This window comes from Cololabis saira, chromosome 24 (genome assembly GCF_033807715.1).
Source record: "Cololabis saira isolate AMF1-May2022 chromosome 24, fColSai1.1, whole genome shotgun sequence".
In the NCBI taxonomy this organism is placed as follows: domain Eukaryota; kingdom Metazoa; phylum Chordata; class Actinopteri; order Beloniformes; family Belonidae; genus Cololabis; species Cololabis saira.
In genome coordinates, this window is record NC_084610.1 from 23,526,375 (window position 1) to 23,554,179 (window position 27,805).

The 27,805-nt window shown below is 40.0% G+C and overlaps 2 protein-coding genes across 2 annotated transcripts; both read right to left on the bottom strand.

Moving 5' to 3' along the window:
• Window positions 1-328: 328 nt before the first annotated feature.
• On the bottom strand, window positions 329-6,801 carry LOC133425107 (ankyrin repeat domain-containing protein SOWAHC-like). The gene is made up of 2 exons (XM_061715787.1): window positions 6,223-6,801; window positions 329-1,213 (listed from the first exon to the last, which is right to left on the bottom strand). The coding sequence occupies exons 1-2, from the start codon at window positions 6,799-6,801 to the stop codon at window positions 329-331; spliced, it is 1,464 nt and encodes a 487-aa protein (XP_061571771.1).
• A 4,092-nt stretch (window positions 6,802-10,893) lies between these two features.
• On the bottom strand, window positions 10,894-25,722 carry LOC133425108 (centrosomal protein of 70 kDa-like). The gene is made up of 13 exons (XM_061715788.1): window positions 25,663-25,722; window positions 21,935-22,034; window positions 20,347-20,470; window positions 19,066-19,225; window positions 17,360-17,535; window positions 17,229-17,288; window positions 16,579-16,702; window positions 14,622-14,789; window positions 14,386-14,544; window positions 14,129-14,297; window positions 12,919-13,039; window positions 11,580-11,659; window positions 10,894-10,967 (listed from the first exon to the last, which is right to left on the bottom strand). Exons 1-13 carry the CDS (start codon window positions 25,720-25,722, stop codon window positions 10,894-10,896), a joined length of 1,575 nt encoding a protein of 524 aa, XP_061571772.1.
• Window positions 25,723-27,805: the final 2,083 nt, after the last annotated feature.

Sequence of the window (27,805 nt, forward strand, 5' to 3'; positions counted from 1 at the left end):
GAAGAGAAGGGAGAAGAGGGAAGGTTGTGTCCAATAGGAGAGAAGAAAAGGAGGTGGAGACTGCACCGACTCTTCTCCTTGCGCCGCGGTAGCACATACACATGAATGGAGTTGTGTCGGTTGCTGTGTCGATTATGTTCTCACTACAAACGAACCGCTCCAGGTCTGAATGGAAGTTTGTTTTGTCCCGCATCCGAGCGTCATTGCTGTGTTCACATGTACCAAACAAACTGATCTTTAGGGGGAAACGCTCCCTGTTCCGGAACAACTGCTCCAAACGGGACAGAGGTGAAAGCACCAAGTCCTGCCATCACGACTTACAGGAACCTCAGCCGAGGAAGTGGGTCTTCCGTCTGGCCTTGGCGGACCCGGATCCGTCCCCGGATCCGTCCCCGGGCCCCGTCAGGTCGTCCCGGTCCCTGAAGGAGACGCTGTGGACGAGCTGGGACGTCCTCATGCGGAGTCTCTGCAGGCTGGGCTTCATCCTGCTGAGGGACGACCTCCTCCGGAGGACGACCCCGCCCCGGGCCCCGGGCCGGTCCTCGTCCTCCTCCACCGAGAGAGCCTTCAGGCTGGACCGCAGGGCCCGGGAGAACCTCCAGGGGCCCCCGGGCTCCGGCTCCGGGGTACCAGGGGTCTCTGGGGGGTCGTCGTCCGCCCCGATGATGTCCCGGATGTCGGCGGCGGCGCCGCGGCCCAGGTACTGGCAGGCCCGGCGGCCGCTGAAGTCGCGGGCCCCGAGGTCGGCGCCGTAGGCCCCCACCAGCAGCTTCACCACCTCGGCGTGGCCGTGCATGGCGGCCACGTGCAGCGGCGTGTAGCCGGCGCTGGAGCGCACGTCCACGCTGACGGCCACGCCGCGGCGTCGCGAGAAGTCCAGGATCAGCGCCAGCAGCTCGGCGCGGCCCAGCTTGGCCGCCCAGTGCAGGCAGGTGAAGCCCGTCACGAAGTCGCGGCGCAGCACCAGCCCCGGGTCCAGCGCCAGCAGCGGCTGCAGCCGGGACCACTCCCCGTCCGACGAGCACAGCATCCACTCGTGCTCCACGGGCTCCAGCGCCGCCGCCGCCCGGTCCTCCTCCAGCGCCGCGGGCCGGTCCTCCTCCAGGGACGAGGACCGGGACGAGGCCAGGGAGGAGGCGGAGTCGCTGTCCCACCTGGACGAGAGGCCGAGCCCCACGCTGCGTCTCACCTGGGGGGAGCTGTCCATCATCACCTGCAGAGGAGAGGACGGATCTGACTCAGACACAGTCAACGCAGGTGGAAAAGATACGTACAACTGAAATAAGCAAGTAGGTAAGTAAGTAAGCAAATAGGCCTGTGTTGATCGATTCTCATATTAATTCCTAAAAATCGATTTGTATGTCTAAAGATCGATTAAAAAAAAAAAAAATTTGATTCAATTTTTTTTCATGCAATTTTTTCATCATTACATTTTTGCCTGGTGAACTTTAATCCCAGTAGTTTTGAAAACTCTTTTTCTTTAGAGAAAATGCTGGACATTTCAGCTTAAATTTCTAAATGTTATATTAGTTAAATGAAGTTCTTATTATCTATATTTACTAGAGCTGGTTTGGTTTCTCTGTTATCGGACACGGTTTGTCATGAAATACCTGAAAAATACCGGTGCTTCATGTCCAGCTGTGTCTGGTGAATAAATCAGACAAGCTAAAATAATTTGTTTACTGCTTGAGCTGTTGCAATTTCTTTCTTTTTTTGCACTTTAAATGGATATTGAAATGCCTATTTGAGTTATTTATTTCTTAGTTATTTCACAATAATTATTGTGAAATTATTATTTCAATAGTTATTTTACAGTCATATAATCCAGGCAACACTAACCCAAATCAATATCGAATCGAATCGGATTGAATCAAATCAAATGTTGATAATCGATTCTGAATCTTAAGAATCGGAATCGAATCGATTCTTGACATTTGAATCGATACCCAGCCCTATAAGCAAATAAATAAATGAATAAGCAAACACGTAAGTAAGTAAGAAAGCAAGTAGGTAAGCAAGTCGGAAAGTAAGTAAGTAATGAAGCAAGTAAGTAGGTCTTTTTCTTCCGGCTCTCGACGAAGGTGGACGCTTTTCTGCTCCTCTCCCTCCCTATCTGCCCTGCTACTGCTTTTGTCCTGTCTCGTCTTCAGAGCCTCTATTTTTCACTCCTCCAAAACTCTACAATCATGGAATTGATTAACTGGTCTCTCAGCACAATTGACCAAATTTTTGCGACGAGAAGTCAGGGGGTAAGGGAGCCCTCCTGCCCCGATGGGACATTTCTTGCGGGATACACAATGGATTCCTACAAATACTGGAAACCGTTGTGTTTGGCGATTCTGTCTGTCGAGGACGTTGAAGATGCTTCATAATTGGATTTATGAGAAGCGACTAACACTCAGACTTTAACGCTGGGAGAGCAAAGCCGCAAGCTGGATGTGATTTTTGAACAGAATCGCAGGCTGGCGGCGGACTTTGAGCTCATTGGTAAGATGGAGAAGACCTTGGAGAAGTTGGAAGCTGGCAGGAATTGATCACAAATTTGTCTGTTTGGAGTCGCCATTGATGAACCAGAGACTAAAGGCAGACGGAAAATTACTGAGTCTGTCTGTTTGCAATATAATTGTTGATTCTATAATCTGGCCTTGACAGAGCGATTTGGCCGATCGCTCCAGTCACAATCTCCCTGGTGGAATGTAAACAAGGGACTCTGCCCCCACTAACCCTCCCCTCTCAGGAACATCTGTGGACCGTTTTCAGAACTGACCGCCTTCCCGGCCCCTCCCTCTTATCAGCCCCCCCCCCAACAGTCTCCTGGTTTAGAGCGCCACGGAGCCGCGGCGATTGGTGCAAAATTTGGTGACTTTTAGAGCACGTTTAGGGTAAAAAAAGGACCTAATTTCGTCGGAAGAAAAATGAGGATAACAAAAACGAGCTAAAAAATTCCTACAGATACAATAGGGCCTTCGCACTGTCAGTGCTCGGGCCCTAAATATAGCGACAAGAAATAAAAGAGAAGAAAATAAGAGAAGAGATAACAGAAAATGAAGAAACGTAGCAACAATCTCGAGAAAAGTGGGTGGAAGATCGGCAGGTGAACCGGCAGCTGAGGGGAAGTTATGAGGCAAACTTCAAGATGATGATTTAAATGAGGCAAAATAACATGCTTTTTCTCGCGAATATATTGTTACAATCATTTGTTTCAGATGTACTGTAATTATTTTCTGTTTTTGGTGTTCGGTGGAATTTGGTGTTAAAAAAGTCTTTTTTCAAACTTTAGTCATAAAAAAGAGGGGGTCATCTTATAATCAGGGTTGTCTTATATTCGGGCCGATACGGTACAATCTTTGACTAAAACTAGATTAAAATGGTCAATTCTGACTAAAATAAGACTAAAATGTTCAGACTTTTAGTCGACTGAAACTTGAAATGGCTAAAAGGAGAATGAACGTGACTAAAACCAATAAAAACTAAAGTCTAGACTAAAACTGGTCAAGCTACAGACATTAAGATCTCAGAAATGCCAACTTTAAAAGTTCAGAAAACCTTGAAGAGAATTTACTCCGAGCCACTGTTTTATCTGTGCAAGATAATCCATCAAGGAGTTCAATCTCTTGACCTCAGAGGCCTTAAAAGAATAGTACAGCATCGTCTGCAAATAAATGGTATGAAACATCAGCAAACTCCTGGATTTTCTTACCCAATGGGAGCAACGTATAATAAAAACAAAAGTGGACCCAGAACAGTATGGAGGATTTTTAGTGCCAAAAATAAATAAAAACATACATAATTAATAAATTAATTAAAATGGGAATTCAATATATAATGTATTAATTAAATGTGTCATTAATTAATTTAAATTGTAATTAAATATGTAATTAATTAATTAAAATACAATTCATTTTAAGTAAAAAATATATTTAATTATTTCAGTATTTAATTAATTAATGACACATTTAATTAATTTTTTAGTGTTGTCTGTGCATCATGAAATGTCAAACTGTCAGTTTCACTCGTCAAACTCCCATTTTTGACATTTCATGATTCACACGCAACACGAAATCATTAATTATGTAGTTAATTAAATTAAATACTGAATTTTTTTTACTTAAAATGAATTGTGTTTTAATTAATAATGACATATTTCATTCCAATTTTAATGAATTAATGACGCATTTAATGAATGAATGATATATTTGATTCCCATTTTAATTCATTAATGACACATTTAATTAATTATTTAATTACCATTTTAAATATTTAATTCCCATTTTAATTAATTAATTATACATTTAATAAATGAATGATATATTGAATTCCTATTTTAATTAATTAATGACACATTTCATTCATTAATTATACATTTAATTAATAAATGATATAATTAATTAATTAATTTTATTTTTTTTATTGTGCACTTTGAGAAAAAAGTCGAAATGTTGAGATTAATGTTGAAATAAAATTTCAAGAATAAAGTTGAAATTTCATGAATAAAGTCGAATTCGAGAATAAAGTCGAAATTTCAACTTTTTTCTCGAAATTTCGACTTTTTTCTCGAAGTGCACAATAAAAAAAAATCTTCCCTTCTCAAATATTTTTTCTCCTGCATGCCCCTGATTCTCTTCCCTAGATACGTTTATTTAACAACAAGTTAAATTAAATTTTCCTGTTTAGCAGGAAGAACGTAAAAAGACATTTGAGGGTGTTATTTATGGTATGAAGGAAGGATGCCCAAGCCCCGCCCCCCCAGCGGTAAGGCCACGCCCACTCATACACAAAAAATAAACCAACGCTGTCCTCCATTTAATTTATTTTTTTCTCATTCTAATAGTTGAAAAATATTAGTTTGCTCATTTAAACTAAGTTTTCTAATTTATATCTATCGGTGAATTTTTTTTTTTTTTTTTTTTTTACTTTACTATATTATAAACTGACAACAGATCACCAGATTGATTTTTCTCATTTTGATCAAAGCATTTTTTTAGATTTAGTATTATTTGCGCATGTGCAGTCTTTACATTTTCTGGTGGTAATTCAAAAATAATTTATATGAAATAAAAAGTTAAGCTAAATGAATTATTTATACTGAGTCAACACTAAAATATTAGGTGTGACAGATTACCATAATTTTTTCAAGTTAAGTTAAGGTAATATTTTTTTCAGTATAGCCTACCTGCTCAGGTAGAAACCCTCTTTTTTAAGTTCTAACTGATTAAAATAGCTTTAATGGTGCGGATTCCGGGTCAGACCTGGATGAAGCGGCGGCGGCGGCTCTCCCTCAGGGTTCCCCGTCCTCGCTCCCGGACATTTTCTTATATAAATATACACTATATAAACTACATAAATATCCCTATAAATATATATATAGAATAGAATAGAATAGAATAGAAGACTTTATTTATCTCCCAGAGGAGAAATTCAGTCGTGCAGCAGCCAAAACACACACACACACACACTTTATACAAAAAATGTAAAATAGAAATAACCAATAAGTGGTTAAATAATAAAAAGAGCAATATAAAAAGTAGAAAAAGAGTATGTACAAGAGAGAAAAAAATAGTAAACACCAAAAAAAAAGGATAATATTTACAAAAAATTTACAAATATTTTCAAAAATACTTGAGGTATTTGAGGTATTTACTGGTTATTGCACTTATAAAGAGACAGGTTTATTGCACATGGGTGGCTACAGTTGGTTATTATAGATATAGATATATATTATAGATATATGCTACATACATAAAAAAAAATTGTTAATAAAACCCCGGAAGGAGTTTTTTTTTTTTTCCTGCAATAAAACTGATTAAAATGGCTTTAATAGTGTTCAGACCTGGATGAAATGGCGGCGGCCAAGTCAAAAAGTGGAGAAAAAAGTCAAAAATGTCGGGAAAAAAGTCAAAAATGTCGAGAAAAAAGTCGAAATGTTGAGAAAAAAGTCAAAATGTCGAGAAAAAAGTTGAAATGTCGAGAAAAAAGTCAAAATGTCGAGAAAAAAGTTGAAATGTCGAGAAAAAAGTCAAAATGTCGAGAAAAAAGTTGAAATGTCGAGAAAAAAGTCGAAATGTCAAGAAAAAAGTTGAAATGTCGAGAAAAAAGTCAAAAATGTCGAGAAAAAAGTCGAAATGTTGAGAAAAAAGTCAAAAATGTCGAGAAAAAAGTCAAAATGTTTTTTTTGTTTTCCTGCATTAAAACTGATTAAAATGGCTTTAAAAGTGTTCAGACCTGGATGAAGCGGCGGCGGCCCCCCCTCGGGGTTCCCCCGTCCTCGCTGCCGGACAGACTGCGTGTATCCGAGTCTTCCCCCCGGGGCCCCCCCGGGCCTCCCTGGTGCTCCGCCCCTGCGGCCCCTGCGGCCCCCGCGGCCCCTGCGGCCCCCGCGGGCTCCGGCAGGGTGAAGGCCCCCTCCTCCTCCTCCTCCTCCTCCGCGGGGAGCGGGGACGCCTCGGTCACGGAGATCTGCGGGACGTCCCGGGGCCCCGGATCCTGGTCCAGGGGTCCCGGTCTCCGGGGCCCCTGGACCAGGACCCGGGGGTCCCGGGACCCCGGTGGCTCCGGTTCCGGGGGCCCCTGCGTGTTAGAGCCCCGGTTCCCCATGTCAGTCCGTGCTGGTTCCTGCTCCGCCAGACGCGGAACTGGAACTGGAACTGGAACTTTTCTCCGTTTCCGTAACCTGAACCAGGTAGGGCGGGTCGGGAGCGCGCAGCGCGCGGCCGCGCGGGACTCCCTCACCTGGACGGTTCTCGGCTTCATTATAAAGTCCAGAACCAGGACCGGGTCCTGCGTGGACCGGGTCTCCATCATGACCCCCTTAAACCCCCCCGGGGATAATGAGCTGCTCAGCGGCCGCAGCGGATCTTTATATCCGCGCAGCCGACGCCGTTCTCCGTCGCCTAGCAACGGGGGCGGAGCCGCCGCCCGCTCGGACTGTCCAGATCAGGGCTCGGCAACCCGCGGCTCTACAGCCGCCCTAGTGGCTCCTGGAGCTTTTTCAAAAATGTTTGACCTTTTTTTTCCCTTTTTCTTTGATTTTTTTCTTTCTTTTTTCCTTTTTTTCTCTTTTTTTTCTTCTTTTTCTAAGATGTGCAATAATATAAGATGTGCAATATCTGCCAATCTGCCAGTCTCCCTCACAACACTCCACCTGCTTTTTCTGCACCGTTTCTTCTTTCAACCAACTGTATATACTGTTCATATTCTGTGATTATACATATTTTATATATTTTTTATTTCTGACTTTTCAGTCTTTACCCCTCCCCTGCATGTGTGTGCTAAGTTACTGCTGACAACAAAAATAAGTCTCCCCACTGAGGGAGAAAATAAAGGATATCTTATCTTATCTTATCTTTTTTCCCTTTTTTCTCTTTTTTTCCTTTTTCCTTTCCTTTTTAATCTCGACATTTCGACTTTTTTCTCGAAATTTCAACTTTTTTCTCGATATTTCGACTTTTTTCTCGAAATTTCAACTTTTTTCTCGACATTTCGACTTTTTTCTCAACATTTCGACTTTTTTCTAAACATTTTACTTTTTTCTCAACATTTCGACTTTTTTCTCGACATTTCGACTTTTTTCTCAATATTTCGACTTTTTTCTCAATATTTCGACTTTTTCCTCGACATTGACTTTTTTCTTGACATTTCGCCCTTCGCCATTTGTCTTCATTCTAATTCTGATACAAGACTTTTCATTTTTTGCGGCTCCAGAAATATTAGTTTTTTGTGTTTTTGGTCCAATATGGATCTAAAACATTTTGGGTCCCTGCATGGTCCAGAGCAGTGGATAAAACTATAAAAAACCATATGACTATATTGACCATATGTTTCTATTGTGTCTCACAAACTTTTTGGCGTGAAATTAGAAATTGCCTATCTTTAAAAATGAGTGACATTGCAGAATTAGAAATCGCTAATATTATTTTCTACATAGATACAATTGACAAATCAGTGTTTTTCTTGGTTAATGTCATTCTTTTACTGGTTAAATATCATATACACTTTTGTAAGTGGACAAAAATGAAGCCATCTTTCTTTCCAATGTTTTTTAAATGATTTCAAAAGTTATTTTGTCTCTATAAAGAAATATTAAGTCAAATAACTCTGCAAAAAAATTATTTGCAGATATATCAAAGTATTTTTTATTTTAAGTCTCTTTCTGAAATGTCGATGCTATTTGCTCTAAAATGCCTTACTGTTTTTTGTTATTAATTTTACTTATTTTACTTATTTGTTGTGTCTCTTGTTCATGATAGGCTACCTCCCAAAATGTTCTATTTTCTTATATTGTATTTCCTCTACTAGCAGCTTGTATAAATGTGTTTTCTTGTTTATAATTTGTGTTCAATAAAAAAATAAAACTATAAAAAATATAATTTAAAATGTATTATTATCAATTAATAAAATACAATATATTATATAATAAACGTTCTCCATTGCTCTGGGACTGTTCCAATCCGTCTCCTAGCAACGGGGGCGGAGCCTCCCCGTCTGCTGAGGGTGCAAGAGTGGAAATATGACCGCTATGGGTTTATAAACGTCCATATCATCATATTATCGTGTGTCGTGTCCTCTTCACACCTTATTAAAGTTAAATCCTCACAAAAAAGCCGTTTGTGAGGTTGTTTTTGTAACTTTACCGCTGCCTGACCCGTCGCTACTGTAGTCAGGCGTTCTCCGTCTCCTAGCAACGGGGGCGGGGCTTCGGCCGGCCGGACCGAACCACTCCGTCACCAGAGGGGTGTGTTGGTGGAAATATGACCGCTCTGCGTTTAAAAACGGTCATATCAACATATTATCGTGTGTCGTGTACTCTTTATACAATATTAAAGTTAAAACCTCAGAAATATGAGGTTTGTGAGGTTGTTTTAGTAACTTTTTTAACCCTCGCCCCCGCCCCGGTGGTCCCGTCCGGCCACATGCCCTGAGAAGCTGCTTATCTGCAACAAATCACTTCAGATCCGACACAAAACAGCTTTTATTGCACAAACAATCACGCGGAGTGACGCAGTTAGTGAACTAAAACCATTAAACCCCCGGGGCGAAGTCCGTGGACCGTAAATCCCCCCGGTCCGACCCAATCCCGGGGTTTTCTGTCATCATTTACATTTAATTCCTTACAATAAAACCATTACTGTGTATTATTACCCTTACTACTGTAATTACATTCAGGTTGCCTCGATTTATTTTGATTTTAAGGCTCAAATGTGCAAAAACTCAGTGCTCTTGCCCATTTTTTTCCCCTTACATAACTTCAACTTTCAATATCTGGCAGTTATTCAATATTACTGCCTGTTCTGACTGTAATAACGGTTTAACTTACTGTTTTCAGTTGTTTCTTCTGTGATTCTGATCCGGTCTGGTCCTCCAGCGTGGATCAGGACGTCAGGTCTGCGCATGCGCAGCGGCCACGCCAGGTGAGCGCACCCATAGGTGTAACTTTACTTTAGTCAGAAATTATTCATCACTTCCAGCTGACAAGTCAAAACCAGTCCAGGTTTTGAAATGTTCTCACATAAACTGTCAGATCAGGGTTTAATGTGACATAAATACACGAGTTTAAAGGTAAATATGACACTTTAAAGCATCAAAACTCTTAAAAAATAAAATAAAAACATTAATCCAAACAGTTCCAGGTCTATGGAAGAGTTTTACAGCCAGGCAGGAGAAAAATAAAAATAATATTTAAGGAGGAAGATTTTTTTTTTCATTATGCACTTCTAAAAAAAGTCGAAATGTCGAGAAAAAAGTCAAAATGTCGAGAAAAAAGTCAAAATTTCGTGAATAAAGTTGAAATATTGAGGAAAAAGTCGAAATGTTGAGAAAAAAGTCGAAATGTTGGAAAAAAAAAGTCGAAATGTCGAGAAAAAAAGTCGAAATGTCGAGAAAAAAAGTCGAAATGTCGAGAAAAAATCTCGAAATGTTGAAAAAAAAGTCGAAATGTTGAAAAAAAAGTCGAAATGTTGAGAAAAAAAGTCGAAATGTCGAGAAAAAAAGTCGAAATGTCGAGAAAAAAGTCGAAATGTCGAGAAAAAAGTCGAAATGTTGAGAAAAAAAGACGAAATGTCGAGAAAAAAGACGAAATGTTGAGAAAAAAGTTGAAATGTCGAGAAAAAAAGTCGAAATGTCGAGAAAAAAGTCGAAATGTTGAGAAAAAAAGTCGAAATGTTGAGAAAAAAAGTCGAAATGTTGAGAAAAAGTCGAAATGTCGAGAAAAAAAGTCGAAATGTCGAGAAAAAAGACGAAATGTCGAGAAAAAAGACGAAATGTTGAGAAAAAAGTCGAAATGTCGAGAAAAAAGTCGAAATGTCGAGAAAATAGTCAAAATGTCGAGAAAAAGTCAAAAATGTAGGGAAAAAAGTCGAAATGTTGAGAAAAAAAGTCAGATTGTCGAGAAAAAAAGTCAAAATTTCATGAATAAAGTTGAAATATTGAGGAAAAAAGCGAAATTTCGACTTTATTCACAATATTTCGGCTTTATTCTTGAAATTTTATTTCAACATTAATCTCAACATTTCGACTTTTTTCTCAAAGTGCACAATAAAAAAAAATCTTCCTCCTCTCAAATATTTTTTCTCCTGCATGGCCCTGATACTCTTCCGTTCCAGGTCACATTCAGCTCATTTGTCTGATTTAATTTTAATTTTAACTCATTTTAATTTAACTTTATTTTTATTGTTTTTATTTTTTATTTTAGGGAGACTGCAGTTCCTCAGATGACCACCAGGGGGCCAGACCAGCGTTTCTGTGGTAGAAACATCAACCCCCTGTACAGTTGTGGAGGTTAAAAGTCTGACAAGGATGTGTTTTTTTCTGCTGTAAAGAGAAACGTCAGGTCCAACGGGTCGTGGTGGGTCCAGGTCCGGTCCAGGTGAGGCCGGCGGGGGGCGGGGCCTCGGTCCTTCACCTGGACAGCGGGTCCCCCGGTCCCTTCAGGGCCCTGAGAGCAGGAAGGATGTCGTCCAGACGGCTCACTCCTAAAACACATGGAGAACAGTAAAGTAATGTTCCTGAGAGCAGGAAGGATGTCGTCCAGACGGCTCACACCTAAAACACATGGAGAACAGAAACAGGGTTCCTGGTGCTGGTGGGGGAATCTGGAGGGTTCCTACACATTTTTCAAGGTCCAATTCAAGCACTTCAAGGGTCATTTTCAAAATCCTCCAGCACCTTAATCGCTGGGGTAAAATATCTACAGGAATATATACACACTTATTTTTTTTTTTTTCCGCTTTTTAATCACAATTATGTACATTGTATCGTACTGTAAACATCTAGTTATGTTTCATCTTACTGATTTTATTTCTCCTTGTAATAACTAAACTATACAGTCTGATCCCAATTTTGTGAAAGACACAGTTATAATTTCAAGCACTTAAACTAAAATTGAAGCACTTTTCAGGCCTTGAAAACACAACATTGAAATTCAAGCACTTTCAAGGATTTCAAGCACCGTAGGAATCCTGAATCTGGAGGACGAGGGTTTGATCCCCTCTGGTTCCTCAGCAGAACCACCTGGAGGACCGAGGTGGTTCTGCTCACCCAGAACTAGAACTAGAACTAGAACCAGAACCAGAACCAGAACTCACCCAGAACCTGCAGGATGTCGGTGACGAGGTTCTGGAACGCCGGCAGGAACTGGTCGTGCTGCTGCAGCTTGGTGATGATGCTGGAGAAGAAACGGAGAAACGGTGTCTGTCAGGAATCTGCAGGTCTGATCAAGCTACATTTGAGACTTTTTAACACCATTTTCAAACTAAATTAAGACCAAAAAGACACTTTGAACTAGTGACGGAAAAAAATAAAAATATTGTTGCGCTCTCTGTCGCAATAAATAATCCATAAACTGACGGCAAATATGGATATTTTATTACAACACATGATGGATTTACACGGTTGTCACCACACTATTGTTCATGCACTTTAATTAGTCCAGCTTTAATGTTTTACATTTACAAGACTACGAGACAGTGAGGTTCTATGCAAAGTTAAGTTCCTTACTGACTTTTCAGTATTAGAAACAAAGCAAAACCTGCCCAACCTGGCAACCCTGACTGAGGCGTCTAAAAACTGGAAACAGGTTTATTTCTCCTCAGAAAGATTAAATACACTTTTCCTTTTCAAATTCTACGAAAACATTTTAATAATGAACAGATAAATTCCCTCTAAAATTAATATTCAAAAATTAGGATAAATTAAAGACATTTAAAAGCCTTATTTTAGCAAAATGGAATTAAAGACTTTAAGACTTTTTAAGGAGCTGCCCTTGCTGTCAATGGCTGCGGTTACATGGGGAGTTTAATTCCTCTTTAATTCAGATTCAAATTAAATCTGATTTAAAATGAGTAAAAATGACCATGTAAACACCTAATTCTGAATAAAAATGGCCATTCTGAATTAAACTTAATTCCGAAGTAAGTGGCTGGTTTATTCTGATTCTAAATCAGAATAGAATAATTCCAGATCATGTATCCACTCATTCCTCTTTAAATTAATCCTGGTCTTTCTTTCTGCTCGTTCCCTCCCCCGTCTGTCTCCATGACGCTTATATTCCACTGGGCTGGTTTTCCAAACAAAGTTTCCAGATGCAGCAGCAGTAAACGCTGGTCAAGAGCAGAGACCATTTATTTAATAAATAGAAATCATTAAAAGAACAGATGGAAACAGGAAACATAACAAATTTGATCTTTTCAAAGTTGTTAAGTTAGTTTTTCTTCCGGTAGTTTAACTTCCGGTCCCCCCCCTATCCAATCAGAACCTTCCCAACCCCCAGACCTGGAGAGGAATTGGAGAAAGACCATCAAACGTGTTTCCATGGAAACCTCAATTCAGAATTACTATTTCCATGTAAACTCAGAGGAAAATAGTTTAATTCTGAATTATTTAATTCTGAATTAAAAAACATCATGTAACCGTGGCCAATCAAACCTGGTGATGTGGGCGTCGGCCAGCAGGGCGTCGGGTTGTCGGGGAGAAACCCGGGAGGAAACCCGGGAGGAAACCCGGGCAGAAACCTGGTCCACCACCTGGGCAGGAGACGCTCTGCTGTCTGGAACACAGAACCAGAACCTGAAACCAGAACCAGGACCAGAACCAGAACCTGAAACCCCCCAGAGACCAGAACCAGCGCTAGAACCCCCTCTAGATGGAGACCAGGGGGGTCAGAGGGTCTAGTCCAGCGGTCGGCAACCCAAAATGTTATAGATCCATATTGAACCAAAAACACAAAAAACTAATATTTCTGGAGCCGCAAAAAATGAAAAGTCTTGTATCAGAATTAGAATGAAGAAACACATGCTGCATGTTTCTATATTAGTTAGAACTGGGGGAGGTTTGTTTTTCATTATGCACTTCGAGAAAAAAGTCAAAATGTCAAGAAAAAAGTCGAAATTTCGAGAAAAAAAGTGGAAATGTTGAGATTAATGTTGAAGTACAATCTGAGTAAAAAGTTGAAATGTCTAGAAAAAAAGTCGAAATGTTTAGAAAAAATTCTAAATGTCGAGAAAAAAGTCGAAATTTCGAGAAAAAAAGTCGAAATGTTGAGAAAAAAAGTCAAAATATCCAGAAAAAAGTCGAAATGTCAAGAAAAAAAGTCAAAATTTCGAGAAAAAAGTCGAAATGTCGAGAAAAAAAGTCAAAATATCCAGAAAAAAGTCGAAATGTCGAGAAAAAAGTTGAGAAAAAAAAGTCAAATTTCGAGAAAAAAGTCGAAATGTCGAGAAAAAAGTCAAAAGGTCGAGATTAAAAAGAAAAGGAAAAAGAAAAAAAGGAAAAAAAAGAAGAATAAATAAAAGATGGAAAAAAAGAAAAAAAAGAAGAAAAAAAGAGAAAACAGAAAAAAAAAAGAAAAAAAAGGAAAGAAAAGGTCAAACATTTTTGAAAAAACCACCAGGGCGGCGCTTAAAGCTCTAGAGCCGCAGGTTGCCGAGCCCTGGTCTAGATGGAAACTAGTGGCTCTTTTCCACTAGTTCCATATCGGCCCGAATATAAGACGAGCCTGATTAAGACTCAAGTTTGAAAAAGGCTTTTAAAACCCCCTGTGGGGGGTCCAGGACTCTCCAGGACTCTCCAGGACTCACCCAGGTCCAGCAGGGACCAGAACCAGCACTAGAACCCCCTCTGGGGGGTCAACACTCACCCAGGTCCAGCAGGTCCCGGAGGGCCCGCATGGCCGTGCTCAGCTCCCCCAGCCGGGTGTAGACCTGGGTCATGCGGGGGACGACCCCCCGGGGGGTCGGGACGTCAAACAGAACCTGGAAGTGGGACACCATGGAGGCCAGGGAGAACCGGGTCGGGGTCCTGGGGGTCTGGGGGGACAGGGGGGAGACCGGGGGGGGTTAGAGGACCAGGGGGGACCAGCAGGAGACCAGGACCCCCCAGAGGAAAGTGCTGGACCTGCTTATCGGGGGACGTGTTGTCCAGCAGGACGTCCACCAGCAGGAGCAGGTCCTCCACCTTCACCGGGTCTGCTGGGTCTCCGTCAGCCGGCTGCCACGGCAACAGGTCGCTCGGCAACAGGTTGCCTAGCAACCGCCGCATCCTCACCTGGAGATCCTGCACAGGAAACACCTGGACTCTTATCGGGTTCTCTGACCCCCCAAGTCTCCATCTCCCCCTGACCCTCTAGTCACCTTCAGCAGGCGGAGCTGCTGGGACCAATCCTCCAGCGTGGGCAGGACGGCCCGGAACTGGTCCAGGTCCAGGTCCAGGTCCAGGTCTGGGGAGTCCGGTTCCCCGAGTCTGCTGGGTCTGGGTGGAGAACCGGGACGGGTGACGACGGCGTGGATCTCCGTCAGCAGCTGCAACACAGAACACGTCCTGAACACGGAGACGCCGTCGGGACGGAGCGGCACAGAGACACACCGGGACTTACCTGGTGGTACAGGACACACTTCCTGGACCCCCTGGAACCTTCAGGATACCCTACGATACCCTACGATACCCGCAATACCCAACAATACCCAACAATACCCAACGATACCCAACGATACCTGCGATACCCAACAATACCCAACGATACCCAACGATACCTGCGATACCCAACAATACCCAACGATACCCAACGATACCTGCGATACCCAACAATACCCAACGATACCTGCAATGCCCAACAATACCCAACGATACCTGCGATGCCCAACGATACCTGCAATGCCCAACAATACCCAACGATACCTGCGATGCCCAACAATACCTGCAATACCCAACAATACCCAACGATACCTGCAATACCCAACGATACCTGCGATACCCAACAATACCCAACGATACCTGCGATACCCAACAATACCCAACGATACCTGCGATACCCAACAATACCCAACGATACCTGCAATACCCAACGATACCTGCGATACCCAACAATACCCAACGATACCTGCGATACCCAACAATACCCAACGATACCTGCGATACCCAACGATACCTGCGATACCCAACAATACCCAACGATACCTGCGATACCCAACGATACCTGCGATACCCAACAATACCCAACAATACCCAACGATACCCAACAATACCCAACAATACCCAACGATACCTGCAATACCCAATGATACCTTCAATACCCAACGATACCCAACGATACCTGCGATACCCTGCAATACCCAACAATACCCAACGATATCAGCGATACCCAACGATACCCAACCATACCTGCGATGCCCAACGATATCAGCAATACCCAACGATACCTGCGATGCCCAACAATACCCAACCATACCTGCAATACCCAACAATACCCAACGATACCTGCAATACCCAACGATACCTGCGATACCCAACAATACCCAACGATACCTGCGATACCCAACAATACCCAACGATACCTGCGATACCCAACAATACCCAACGATACCTGCAATACCCAACGATACCTGCGATACCCAACAATACCCAACGATACCTGCGATACCCAACAATACCCAACGATACCTGCAATACCCAACGATACCTGCGATACCCAACAATACCCAACGATACCTGCGATACCCAACAATACCCAACGATACCTGCGATACCCAACGATACCTGCGATACCCAACAATACCCAACAATACCTGCGATACCCAACGATACCTGCGATACCCAACAATACCCAACAATACCCAACGATACCCAACAATACCCAACAATACCCAACGATACCTGCAATACCCAATGATACCTTCAATACCCAACGATACCCAACGATACCTGCGATACCCTGCAATACCCAACAATACCCAACGATATCAGCGATACCCAACGATACCCAACCATACCTGCGATGCCCAACGATATCAGCAATACCCAACGATACCTGCGATGCCCAACAATACCCAACCATACCTGCAATACCCAACGATACCTGCAATGCCCAACAATACCAGCGATACCCAACAATACCTGCAATACCCAACGATACCTGCGATGCCCAACAATACCAGCGATACCCAACAATACCCAACCATACCTGCAATACCCAACGATACCTGCGATGCCCAACAATACCAGCGATACCCAACAATACCCAACCATACTGAGCGATACCCGCGATACCCAATAATACCCAACAATACCCGCGATACCCAGGATATCACTTACCTGATGGTACAGGACACACTTCTTGGACCCCCGGGAGCCCCTGGAGCTCCGGGACCGGTCTCTGGCGGACTGAACCCGCTCAGCTGGACCGTCTCCTTCAGGGAGTCTGGGAGGCTGATCGGTCCTGGAGGAGACACACGTTAGTCTCCGGTTGCTCCGGGAACCTGGACCCCGCGAGGACCCTGAGGAGTTACTAGCTACTAGCTACTAGCCCAGAACTAGCTGGAACCACCTGTGGACTAGCGTCTTTATGCTGACACTCACAGACTGCGTTTCCATGCATCAATAACCCTTTTCTAACCGGAATATTATCAATAACCCGGTTTTGCACGCCCATGTAAACACCAATAACCCCTTTGAATAACTGGAATTTGCTCATATTCGGGTTTTTAAAAACCCCAATATGACCCCTGGGTTACTCCTTTTAAAACCCGAATATTTGGTAATGTAAATGCAGGAGAAAAATAAAAATTATATTTTAAAGGAGGAAGATTTTTTTTTTCATTATGTACTTTGAGAAAAAAGTCGAAATGTACACAGGGATAACCCTGTTTACTCACGCATGGAAACAGAATATTCCCAATGTTTCAGTAACCGGAATATTAGCAATAAACCTAATTTTGACTGCATGTAAACGTAGCTACTGTTACCTGAGTTGGTCTTGCAGCCGGGCCACTCTGGTCTCGTAGAAGTCGATGACGTCCAGCACCCTGCAGACGACAAACGTGTTTCAGGTTCAGGTTTACCGGGTTCTGGTTCTGGTTCTGAGTCTAGTACTTACTGCCGGTCCGGTTCAGAGTCCTGCCGGCCGACCCGCCTGCAGATGTTCTGGAAGCTCTGCGTCTGCCGGGCCAGACGCTGCTCCTCCTCCTTCACCGTGAAGTAGAGCTTCCTCTGCAGCGCCGCCGCCTCGGCCTCCAGCGCCGACAGCTTCTGCTCAAGGGACTCGCAGCGTCTCTGAGGAGGTTCAGCAGAGGGTCACGCTAAACCCAACGATACCCGCTAAACCCTACGATACCCAACGGTACCCGCTAAACCCAACGGTACCCGCTAAACCCAACGATACCCGCTAAACCCAACGATACCCAACGATAGCAGCCATACCCAACGATACCAGCGATAAACAAGATAGCCAACGCTACCCAGGATATCCGCGATACTCAAGATACCCACAATAGCCAAGATACCCAAGATACACGCGATACCCAACAACAACCAACGATACCCAACGATTACCGCTAAACCCAACGATACCCGCTAAACCCAACGATACCCGCTAAACCCAACGATACCCAAGATACCCAACGATACCCCCAATACCCAGCGATAGCCAACGATACCTACGATACCCGCGATACCCAAGGATACCCAACGATAAACAAGGATACCAGCGATACCCACGATACTCAACGATACCAAGATACCCAGGATACCTATGATAACCAACGATACCAGCGATACCCAACGTTAACTAACTATACCCAACGATACCAGCGATATCAAACGATATCCAGCGATACCCAACAATATCCAACGATACCAGCGATACCCAACGATATCCAGCGATACCCAACAATATCCAACGATACCAGCGATACCCAACGATATCCAGCGATACCCAACAATATCCAACGATACCAGCGATACCCAACGATATCCAGCGATACCCAACAATATCCAACGATACCAGCGATACCCAACGATATCCAACGATACCAGCGATACCCAACGATATCCAGCGATACCCAACAATATCCAACGATACCAGCGATACCCAACGATATCCAGCGATACCCAACAATATCCAACGATATCCAGCGATACCCAACAATATCCAACGATACCAGCGATACCCAACGATACCAGCGATACCCAACGATACCAGAGATACCCAACGATACCCGCTAAACCCAACGATTCCCAAGACACCCAACGATACCCAACAATATCCAACGATATCCAACGATACCCAACGATAGCAGCGATACCCAACAAAACTCAACGATACCCGCTATACCCAACGATACCCAACGATACCAGCGATACCCAACGATACCAGCGATACCCAACGATACCCGCAATAGCCACAATACCAAAGATACCTGCAATACCCGCGATACTCAACGATACCAAGATACCAATGATACCCGCGATACCCAACGATACCATAGATATCCAACGATACCAACGATACCCAACGATACCCAACGATAAATGAAACCTAATGATACCCATGAAACCCAACGATAGCAACGGTACCCAACAATACCCACAATACCTGAGATACCCGCGATACCTGCGCGGAGTGCCTCAATGTTTTGTCAGGAGGTGATTAAAGACCTGAATGATCCGTACATGTGGTCAGACTTGGTGAAAACGTCTGAGTTTAGTTTGCATTTGTCAGTTGTCGCTTTGTCTCTTATCAAACGTCGCTGGACATCTGCTTCAAAACTAATGTTATTATTCCTCGTAAACAGGGACATGCACCTTTGCGTCCTTGTCGTCCTGCTGCAGCTGCACCGTGTTGCAGAGGAACCGGTCCTCCAGGTCCTGGACTCTGGTCTTCACCTGGTCCAGCAGACTCTCCAGCTCCGCCACTCTCCGGGTCTGCTGAGCCGCTCGGTCCAGGTGTTTCTGGGCCTCTTCTCTGGAAACACAGACAGAAGAATGTTAGGGAACGTTAGGGAACGTTAGGGGAACGTTAGGGGGAACGTTAGGGGGAACGTTAGGGAACGTCACCTCCGACACCGTCAGCCGGTCACGGCTGGTTTTTTATCAGGCAGCAGATGTTTCTATGTTTCACCTGATCCACCTGACGGAGGAGGATCAGGTGACGGGGGGACAGGTGGTCCCTGAGGGGGAAAAACACAGACCCAGACCCCCAGCTGGACCCCAGTCCTCCTTCAGAGGGTTTCTAAGTCCAGCTGGAACCAGACTAGACGCCCCATCACAGAGGTGGAAAGTTTATTTAATCGTTCTGAGTAGAAATAAACCGGTTTACAGTTGTTAGACGCCTCAGTCTGTGTTGCCAGGTTGAGCGGGTTTCAGCCCAATTGGGCTGAAAAATCTAGAACTGGGCGGGTTGATGAAATCTGGGCTGCTTTTCCTGGTTTTTACTAAATATTTATAATAATAATAATAATAATAATAATAATAATAATAATAATAATAATCTCTTTATTTGTCAGTATACATTTGTCGAAATTTGTCCTGCTTTTAACCCATCACTAGTTACACTAGGGGCAGTGGGCTGCCATTATTCTGGCACTAGAAATGCTAGAAATGCTAATTTCCACCGCAGTAAAATAGATTTAGCAGGGCTGACTCAGCACGCTTAGAACCTCGGCAGAGTAGGTACAAAAAAGTATCTACTCTGCACGCCTCCACCTCTAGTGGAAAAGCGCCATAAATGTCAGTTTCTCTCCGTTTACAAGCAAACGTGAAGACTTTCTGCACTTTGGCCGGAGTTTTCAGAAATGATGGTTTTTGTAGACTTTGAGCTTCAATTTTGTGTAAACGAACGGCCGAAACGCAGGAAAACACCACCGTTTTTGCTACGTGTAGACGGGGCCCGATACTTCTGATGGTTCGTTTACATTTCGGAAGTGACCACGGTTGCAAAACCGCCGATGCAAACTTGATAAACCGCCAACGTCCTAACGAAGAGGCCAGAACCTTTACTTTCTAAAGTGTTCTAAAAAGTCCTTCAAAACACCACGCCCCTAACAACATTACATCTCTGGCTTTGAGGGATGCTGTTGGACGTACTTGAGGAGGTTGTTGGCCGTCACCAGCTCCTGGATCAGCGTCTGCCTCCTCTCCGAGTCCGTCAGCATCAGCTTCAGCGTGGCCCTCACGTCCCCGGAGGACTTCCTGTCCAGCAGGACCAGGTCTGGGGACGGAGAGGTCAGAGGTCAGAGGTCGTCTGCAAACCTGAGAACTCTGGACAGACTTTAGGCCACGTTTAAACATAGCCGGGTATTTACAAAAACAGATATTTCCCCCTCTACGTTTGTAAAAATGCCATCATTTCCAGGAACCTGCATAAATATCTGTTAAGGTGCTATGAGCAGCCAAACCTACAGGGGGCAGTGTAACGAGAAGATAAAGTCATGCTAGCCAATCAGAATCCTGGAAAAAAACATCAACAAATGACACGAGGAACTTCCAGTTACTTCCAAGATGAACCAGAGTCTTTGGTTTGGAGTGACAGAGAAGTGGAGTTACTTTTAAGTGTGACGTTAGAATATAAAACAGGTAAAATACAAGAAAATATTGACGGTGGCCAAACTAATTGTACCCTATAATGTAATAATTTCCTATAATGTAATAATTCCCTATAATGCGGAGTGGAGTGACTTCTCGACATTTTGACTTTTGCTCAAACTTTTGACTTTTTTTTTCAAAATTTCGACTTTCTTCTCGACCTTTCGTCTTTTTTCTTGGCCACCTACCCCCCCTTTTTTCTCAAAATTTCACCTATTTTCTTAAAATTTCGCCTTTTTCCCAAAAATTTCAACTTTTTTCTCAACTTTTTTCTCAAACTTTCGACTTTTTTCTCAAAATTTCAACTTTTTTCTCAAACTTTCAACTTTTTTCTCGACTTTTTCTCAAAATTTCAACTTTTTTCTCGACTTTTTTCTCAAACTTTTAACTTTTTTTCTCAAAATTTTAACTTTTTTCTCGACTTTTTTCTAAAACTTTCAACTTTTTCTCAAAATTTTGACTTTTCTCTCGACCTTTTTTCTCAAAATTTCAACTTTGTTCTCGACTTTTTTTTAAAAATTTCAACTTTTTCTCAACTTTTTCTCAAAATTTTGACTTTTTTCTCAAAATTTTGACTTTTTTCTCAACCTTTTTTCTCAAAATTTTGACTTTTTTCTCAAAATTTCGTTTTTTTTCTCGACATTTTGTCTTTTTTCACAAAAATTCTCAAAAACAGATAATTCCCCCTCTATGTTTTGAAATATTATTATATAAATAAAGAAATATAATAAGGTATTACATTATCTGTAAAAATGTTATTACAATATCAGTCAGGATATTTTATGACATTACTGGTAAAGTTATGACATTATTGGATTTTATAACATTTTCAAATGAGTTAAGTGAAAATGTTATTACATTTTCAGGAAATTATTATTATTAGAGTGCTACAAGCCTAAATGTCCGTTTCTCTCCGTTTACAAGCAAACGTGAAGACAGAGTTTTTGCAAATCTCATCTTTGGCCAGAGTTTTCAGAACTGATGGTTTTTGGAGACTTTGAGCTTCGTTTTCGTGTAAACGAACGACCAAACGCATGAAAACACCAGCGTTATTTCTCCGTGTAAACGGGGCCTGAACCGCCGTCCTCACCTGCGAGGCTCCGGTTCTCCACCGGGTCGGAGAACAGAACCGGCTTGAACCCGCGGCGCTGCAGCAGCTTGTTCACGCCGTCCCACTCCAGCTGCTCCTGCTGCAGAAGAAACTGTTAATCAGAGGAACCTGGACCTCCGCTGGGCCCCGGGGAACCCAGGGACCAGGGGAACCTGGACCTGGACCTCCGCTGGGCCCCGGGGAGCCCAGGGACCAGGGGAACCTGGACCTCCGCTGGGCCCCGGGGAACCCAGGGACCAGGGGAACCTCAGCTCCACTGGGCCCCGGGGAGCCCGCTTCACCTGGAACTACCACCTGTAACAATATATCGTGCAACAAAATTTTACGATAAAAAAACGTCACGATACGTGTCGTGGAGGTGAAACTGTAGCTGATATTGTGTTATTAATATGAATATATTGTGTTATTAATATGAATATATTGTGTTATTAATATGAATATATTGTGTTATTAATATGAATATATTGGGTTATTAATATGAATATATTGGGTTATTAATATGAATATATTGGGTTATTAATATGAATATATTGGGTTATTAATATGAATATATTGGGTTATTAATAATAATATATTGTGTTATTAATATGAATATATTGGGTTATTAATATGAATATATTGTGTTATTAATATTAATATATTGTTATTAATATGAATATATTGGGTTATTAATATGAATATATTGTGTTATTAATATGAATATATTGTGTTATTAATATGAATATATTGTGTTATTAATATGAATATATTGTGTTATTAATATGAATATATTGGATTATTTATATGAATATATTGTGTTATTAATATTAATATATTGTGTTATTAATATGAATATGTTGAGTTATTAATATTAATATATTGGATTATTAATATTAATATATTGGATTATTAATATTAATATATTAGATTATTAATGTTAATATTTTGTGTTATTAATATGAATATATTGTGTTATTAATATGAATATATTGTGTTATTAATATGAATATATTGGGTTATTAATATGAATATATTGTGTTATTAATATGAATATATTGTGTTATTAATATGAATATATTCGGTTATTAATATGAATATATTGGGTTATTAATATGAATATATTGTGTTATTAATATTAATATATTGTGTTATTAATATGAATATATTGGGTTATTAATATGAATATATTGGGTTATTAATATGAATATATTGTGTTATTAATATTAATATATTGTGTTATTAATATGAATATATTGGGTTATTAATATGAATATATTGTGTTATTAATATGAATATATTGTGTTATTAATATGAATATATTCGGTTATTAATATGAATATATTGTGTTATTAATATGAATATATTGTGTTATTAATATTAATATATTGTGTTATTAATATGAATATATTGGGTTATTAATATGAATATATTGGGTTATTAATATGAATATATTGTGTTATTAATATTAATATATTGTGTTATTAATATGAATATATTGTGTTATTAATATGAATATATTGGGTTATTAATATGAATATATTGTGTTATTAATATGAATATATTGTGTTATTAATATGAATATATTGGGTTATTAATATGAATATATTGTGTTATTAATGATAATATATTGAGTTATTAATATGAATATATTGGGTTATTAATGTGAATATATTGGGTTATTAATATTAATATATTGTTTACTAGTAACATCTATCGGTGCAGCGGGATCACGTGACGACCTCGACCCGCCGACCAAAATCTGACTACGCTCTAGAAACTAGGACCGTTTTACCGTCATTTATTTATTTAATTTTAGTTGTTCAATTTCTGGAAAAGAAAAAAGTCGAAATGTTTAGAAAAAAGTCGAAATGTTTAGAAAAAATTCAAAATTTAGAGAAAAGGCTCTGGCAGAAGATCAATAACATGCATGTTGCATTTGGAGTTTGGGACTTTTCATAGTTTATTTATTTACTTTTATTTATTTATCTTATTTTAGTTGTCGAAATTAATGTTGAAGTACAATTTTGAGAAAATCTGAAATTTCGCCTTTTTACTTGACATTTCGACTTTTTTCTCGAAATTCTGACTTTTTTCTCGACATTACGACTTTTTTCTCGACATTTTTCTCGACATTTCGACTTTTTTCTCGACATTTTTCTCGTCATTTTGACTTTTTTCACGACATTTCAACTTTTTTCTCGACATTTCGACTTTTTTCTCGACATTTCCACTTTTTTCTCGATTTTTCTCGACATTTTGACTTTTTTCTCAACATTTCAACATTAATCTCGACATTTTGACTTTTTTCTCAACATTTCTAAATTTCTGGAAAAGAAAAAAGTAAAGTCATACATGAGAGAAACTATTCAGTTTGTGTCTAAATATTTGTACTTGTATGAAACTGAAGATCATAATGCAAACCTGACATTTACTTTTAGTTCAGTTTGTGGAAAATGGTTGGCCTGGCTTTCTCTTTAAAACTTAAACAGTTATAAAGCATTACAAACTGGAACAATAAAACTTAAACAGTTATAAACCATTACAAACTGTAACAATAGGGCAAACGCACAGCATTGTTTTGTATTTTGTGTCTTTGAAATAAAAGACTATTTTTTCCAGTCATATGTTCCTCATTCAAGGTTGTTAAAAAAATACTGCTATAATATCATATCGTAATCGTGAGATTATTTCAGGGGTCTAAACCCAAAATGTTTTAGAGCCATATTGGACCAAAAACACTAAAAACAAATATGTCTGGAGCCGCAAAAAATGAAAAGTCTTGTATCAGAATTAGAATGAAGAAACACATGCTGCATGTTTCTATATTAGTTATAACTGGGGGGAGATTTATTTTCCTTATGCACTTCGAGAAAAAAGTCGAAAATGTCGAAAAAAAAAAGTCGAAATGTCAAGATTAATGTTGAAGTACAATCTTGAGACAAAAGTCGAAAAGTCGAGAAAAAAGTCGAAATGTTGAGAAAAGGCGAAATGTTGAGAAAAAAAGGCGAAATGTCAAGATTAAAAAGGAAAGAAAAAAGGAAGAAAAAGAGAAAAAAGAAGAAAAAAAGAGAAAAAAAGGAAAAAAAAGAAGAAAAAAAGAGAAAAAAGGGAGAAAAGAGTCAAAATGTTGAGAAAAAAGTCGAAATGTCAAGATTAAAAAGGAAAGAAAAAGAAGAAAAAAAGAAGAAAAAAAAGACAAAAAAAAGAGAAAAAAGTCGAAATGTTGAGAAAAAACTCAAAATGTTGAGAAAAAAGGCGAAATGTTGAGAAAAAAAAGTCGAAATGTCAAGATTAAAAAGGAAAGAAAAAAGGACGAAAAAAAGAAGAAAAAAAGAGAAAAAAAGGGGAAAAAAAAGAGAAAAAAAGGGAAAAAAAAGAGAAAAAAAGGAAAAAAAATAAGAAAAAAAGGGAAAAAAATAAGAAAAAAAGGGAAAAAAAAAGAAGAAAAAAAGGAAAAAAAAAAGAAGAAAAAAAGAAGAAAAAAGGGAGAAAAAAAGAAGAAAAAAATGGAAAAAAAAGAAAAAAAAGGAAAAAAAAGAAGAAAAAAAGAAAAAAAAGAAGAAAAAAAGAAGAAAAAAAGAGAAAAAAGGGAGAAAAAAAGAAGAAAAAAGGGAAAAAAAGACGAAAAAAAAGGTCAAACATTTTTGAAAAGCTCCAGGAGCCACTAGCGCGACTCTAGAGCCACTAGGGTTGACGACCCCTGGATTAGTGTATCGTTCCAGTCCTACCTGGAACTGCCTGTCGGTCCACAGGTAGACGTAGGTCTGAGTTCCTGCTCTGGTCTCCATGTCCCCTAAACTACAGAATACTGAGAATATCTGTCCTCCCTAAACTACAGAATACTGAGAATATCTGTCTCAGTGTTTAAAGGTCTGAATGGACCTGGTGAAGGTGATCAGGTGTCAGGGAGGACTCAGGTGGAGCCCAGACCCCTCCCCTGGAAACCCAGACCCCTCCCCTGGAAACCCAAAACCCTGGCCTGGAACAGGGACTCACCTGCTGCATCTCCTCAGCCAGCTGGAGGAAATAAAAACAAGAGAAAAGATGTCACTGACACTGAGACTGAGACAATAAAGAACTCCATTGAGAAATGTGGATATTTAAATTTTTTTGAGTTTTCACACAACATTCGACAATTATACAGAAAATTAACATTATTACATGAATTCTGGACGGTCTATGGTAAATTCGGCAGAGAAAAATGAAGTATAAAAACATAATTTATGAGAACATTGATGACTGCATGCACAGAACCCAACAACGCAACTTAAGATACATTTAGAATGAGGTGAACGAGATTTGACACTGATTCCACAAATTAACAACAAGGACAGAGATTTATAAACTATTTCTTAACAAACTGTTAATTTAAACTGGTCAACTAACTTTGTTTTGTAGTGCAGGAGACAAACGTCTAAAGATTGAGAAATGGGAAATAAAAACAGAAGATGAAGAGCTCCATTGAGAAATCTGGATATTTAACGTTCTTTGAGTTTTCACTCAACATACGATTGATATACAGAAACTTTACATTATTACATGAATGTTGGAGGGTTTCTGGTAAATTCGGCCGAGAAAAAAATGAAGTTTTCGATTATAAAAACATAATTTATGAGAACATTTATGGGTAGATATGCATGCACAGAACCAAGCAACGCAACACATTATGAGACATTTAGAATGAGGTGAACGAGGTTTGACACTGACTCCACAAATTAACAACAAGGACAGAGATTTATAAACTATTTCTTAACAAAATGTTGATTTAAACTGGTCAACTAACGTTGTTTTGTCGTGCAGGAGACAAACGTCTGAAGAGCTCCATTGAGAAATCTGGATATTTAACGTTCTTTGAGTTTTCCCACAACATCCAACAATTATACAGAAAATTAACATTATTATATGAATGCTGGAGGGCTTATGGTAAATTCGGCCGAGAAAAAAAAATGATGCATATACGATTTCTTCACAAAATGTTGATTTAAACCGGTCAACTAACTTTGTTTTGTCGTGCAGGAGACAAACGTCTGGGTGTTTTTAAACCGTCCAGTTTCTTCTGCTTAACCCTGATTCAAACTACGGTTCCTGTTTCTAATATAAGACAAAGAAGCCGCTAAATATCAGTATTTGACGCTTCTTGTTAACTTTTAAGATACTTTTAAGATAAAATCCGCTGCAGGTTCATGTGTCGGTTATGGTTTTTGTTGCTTCCGTTGTTTAAACGAAGCGCGGTGACGTCACCGCTCTAAACCAATAGAAAGCGGTTATTTCAGTCTTCATCCAATCAGGTGACAGCATGTGTTTACCGTTGTAATGCTGCATGGTGACCACAAGATGGCGACAAAACACCGTGTTTCCACCTTTCCACCTGTGAAATCACTCCAATTCATGTTTCTATTAAAATAATCGCCAATGTATAATTTTTATTACATTATTAAATATTTGTATGTGATAAAATGTCTCTGAAATCTTTGTACTAATTTTATTTGAGATCATTTAATTTAAGCATTAGCTTAATGTGCTTTTAATGTGTGATTTGTTTCTTATCCTTTATCTTATCTTTTATCTCTTGTCTCTTTATCTGTGTGTCCGTTATTATTATTATTATTATTATTATTATTATTATTATTATTATTATTATTATTATTATTATTATTATTATTATTATAACATTATTTGGAAATATTTCCCACTAATATTTCTGTCTTCTTTGTTCTTTGTTGTAGTTTCTTATAAAACAATGTTATGATATATAATATAAATAAAATAATATTTATTAAAAAATGTCATTTGTGCAAACTATAACTATTCATTGTTTGAATTTGTTGATGTTATAAAATGTATGAATATGTATTGTTTTTATTTATATCT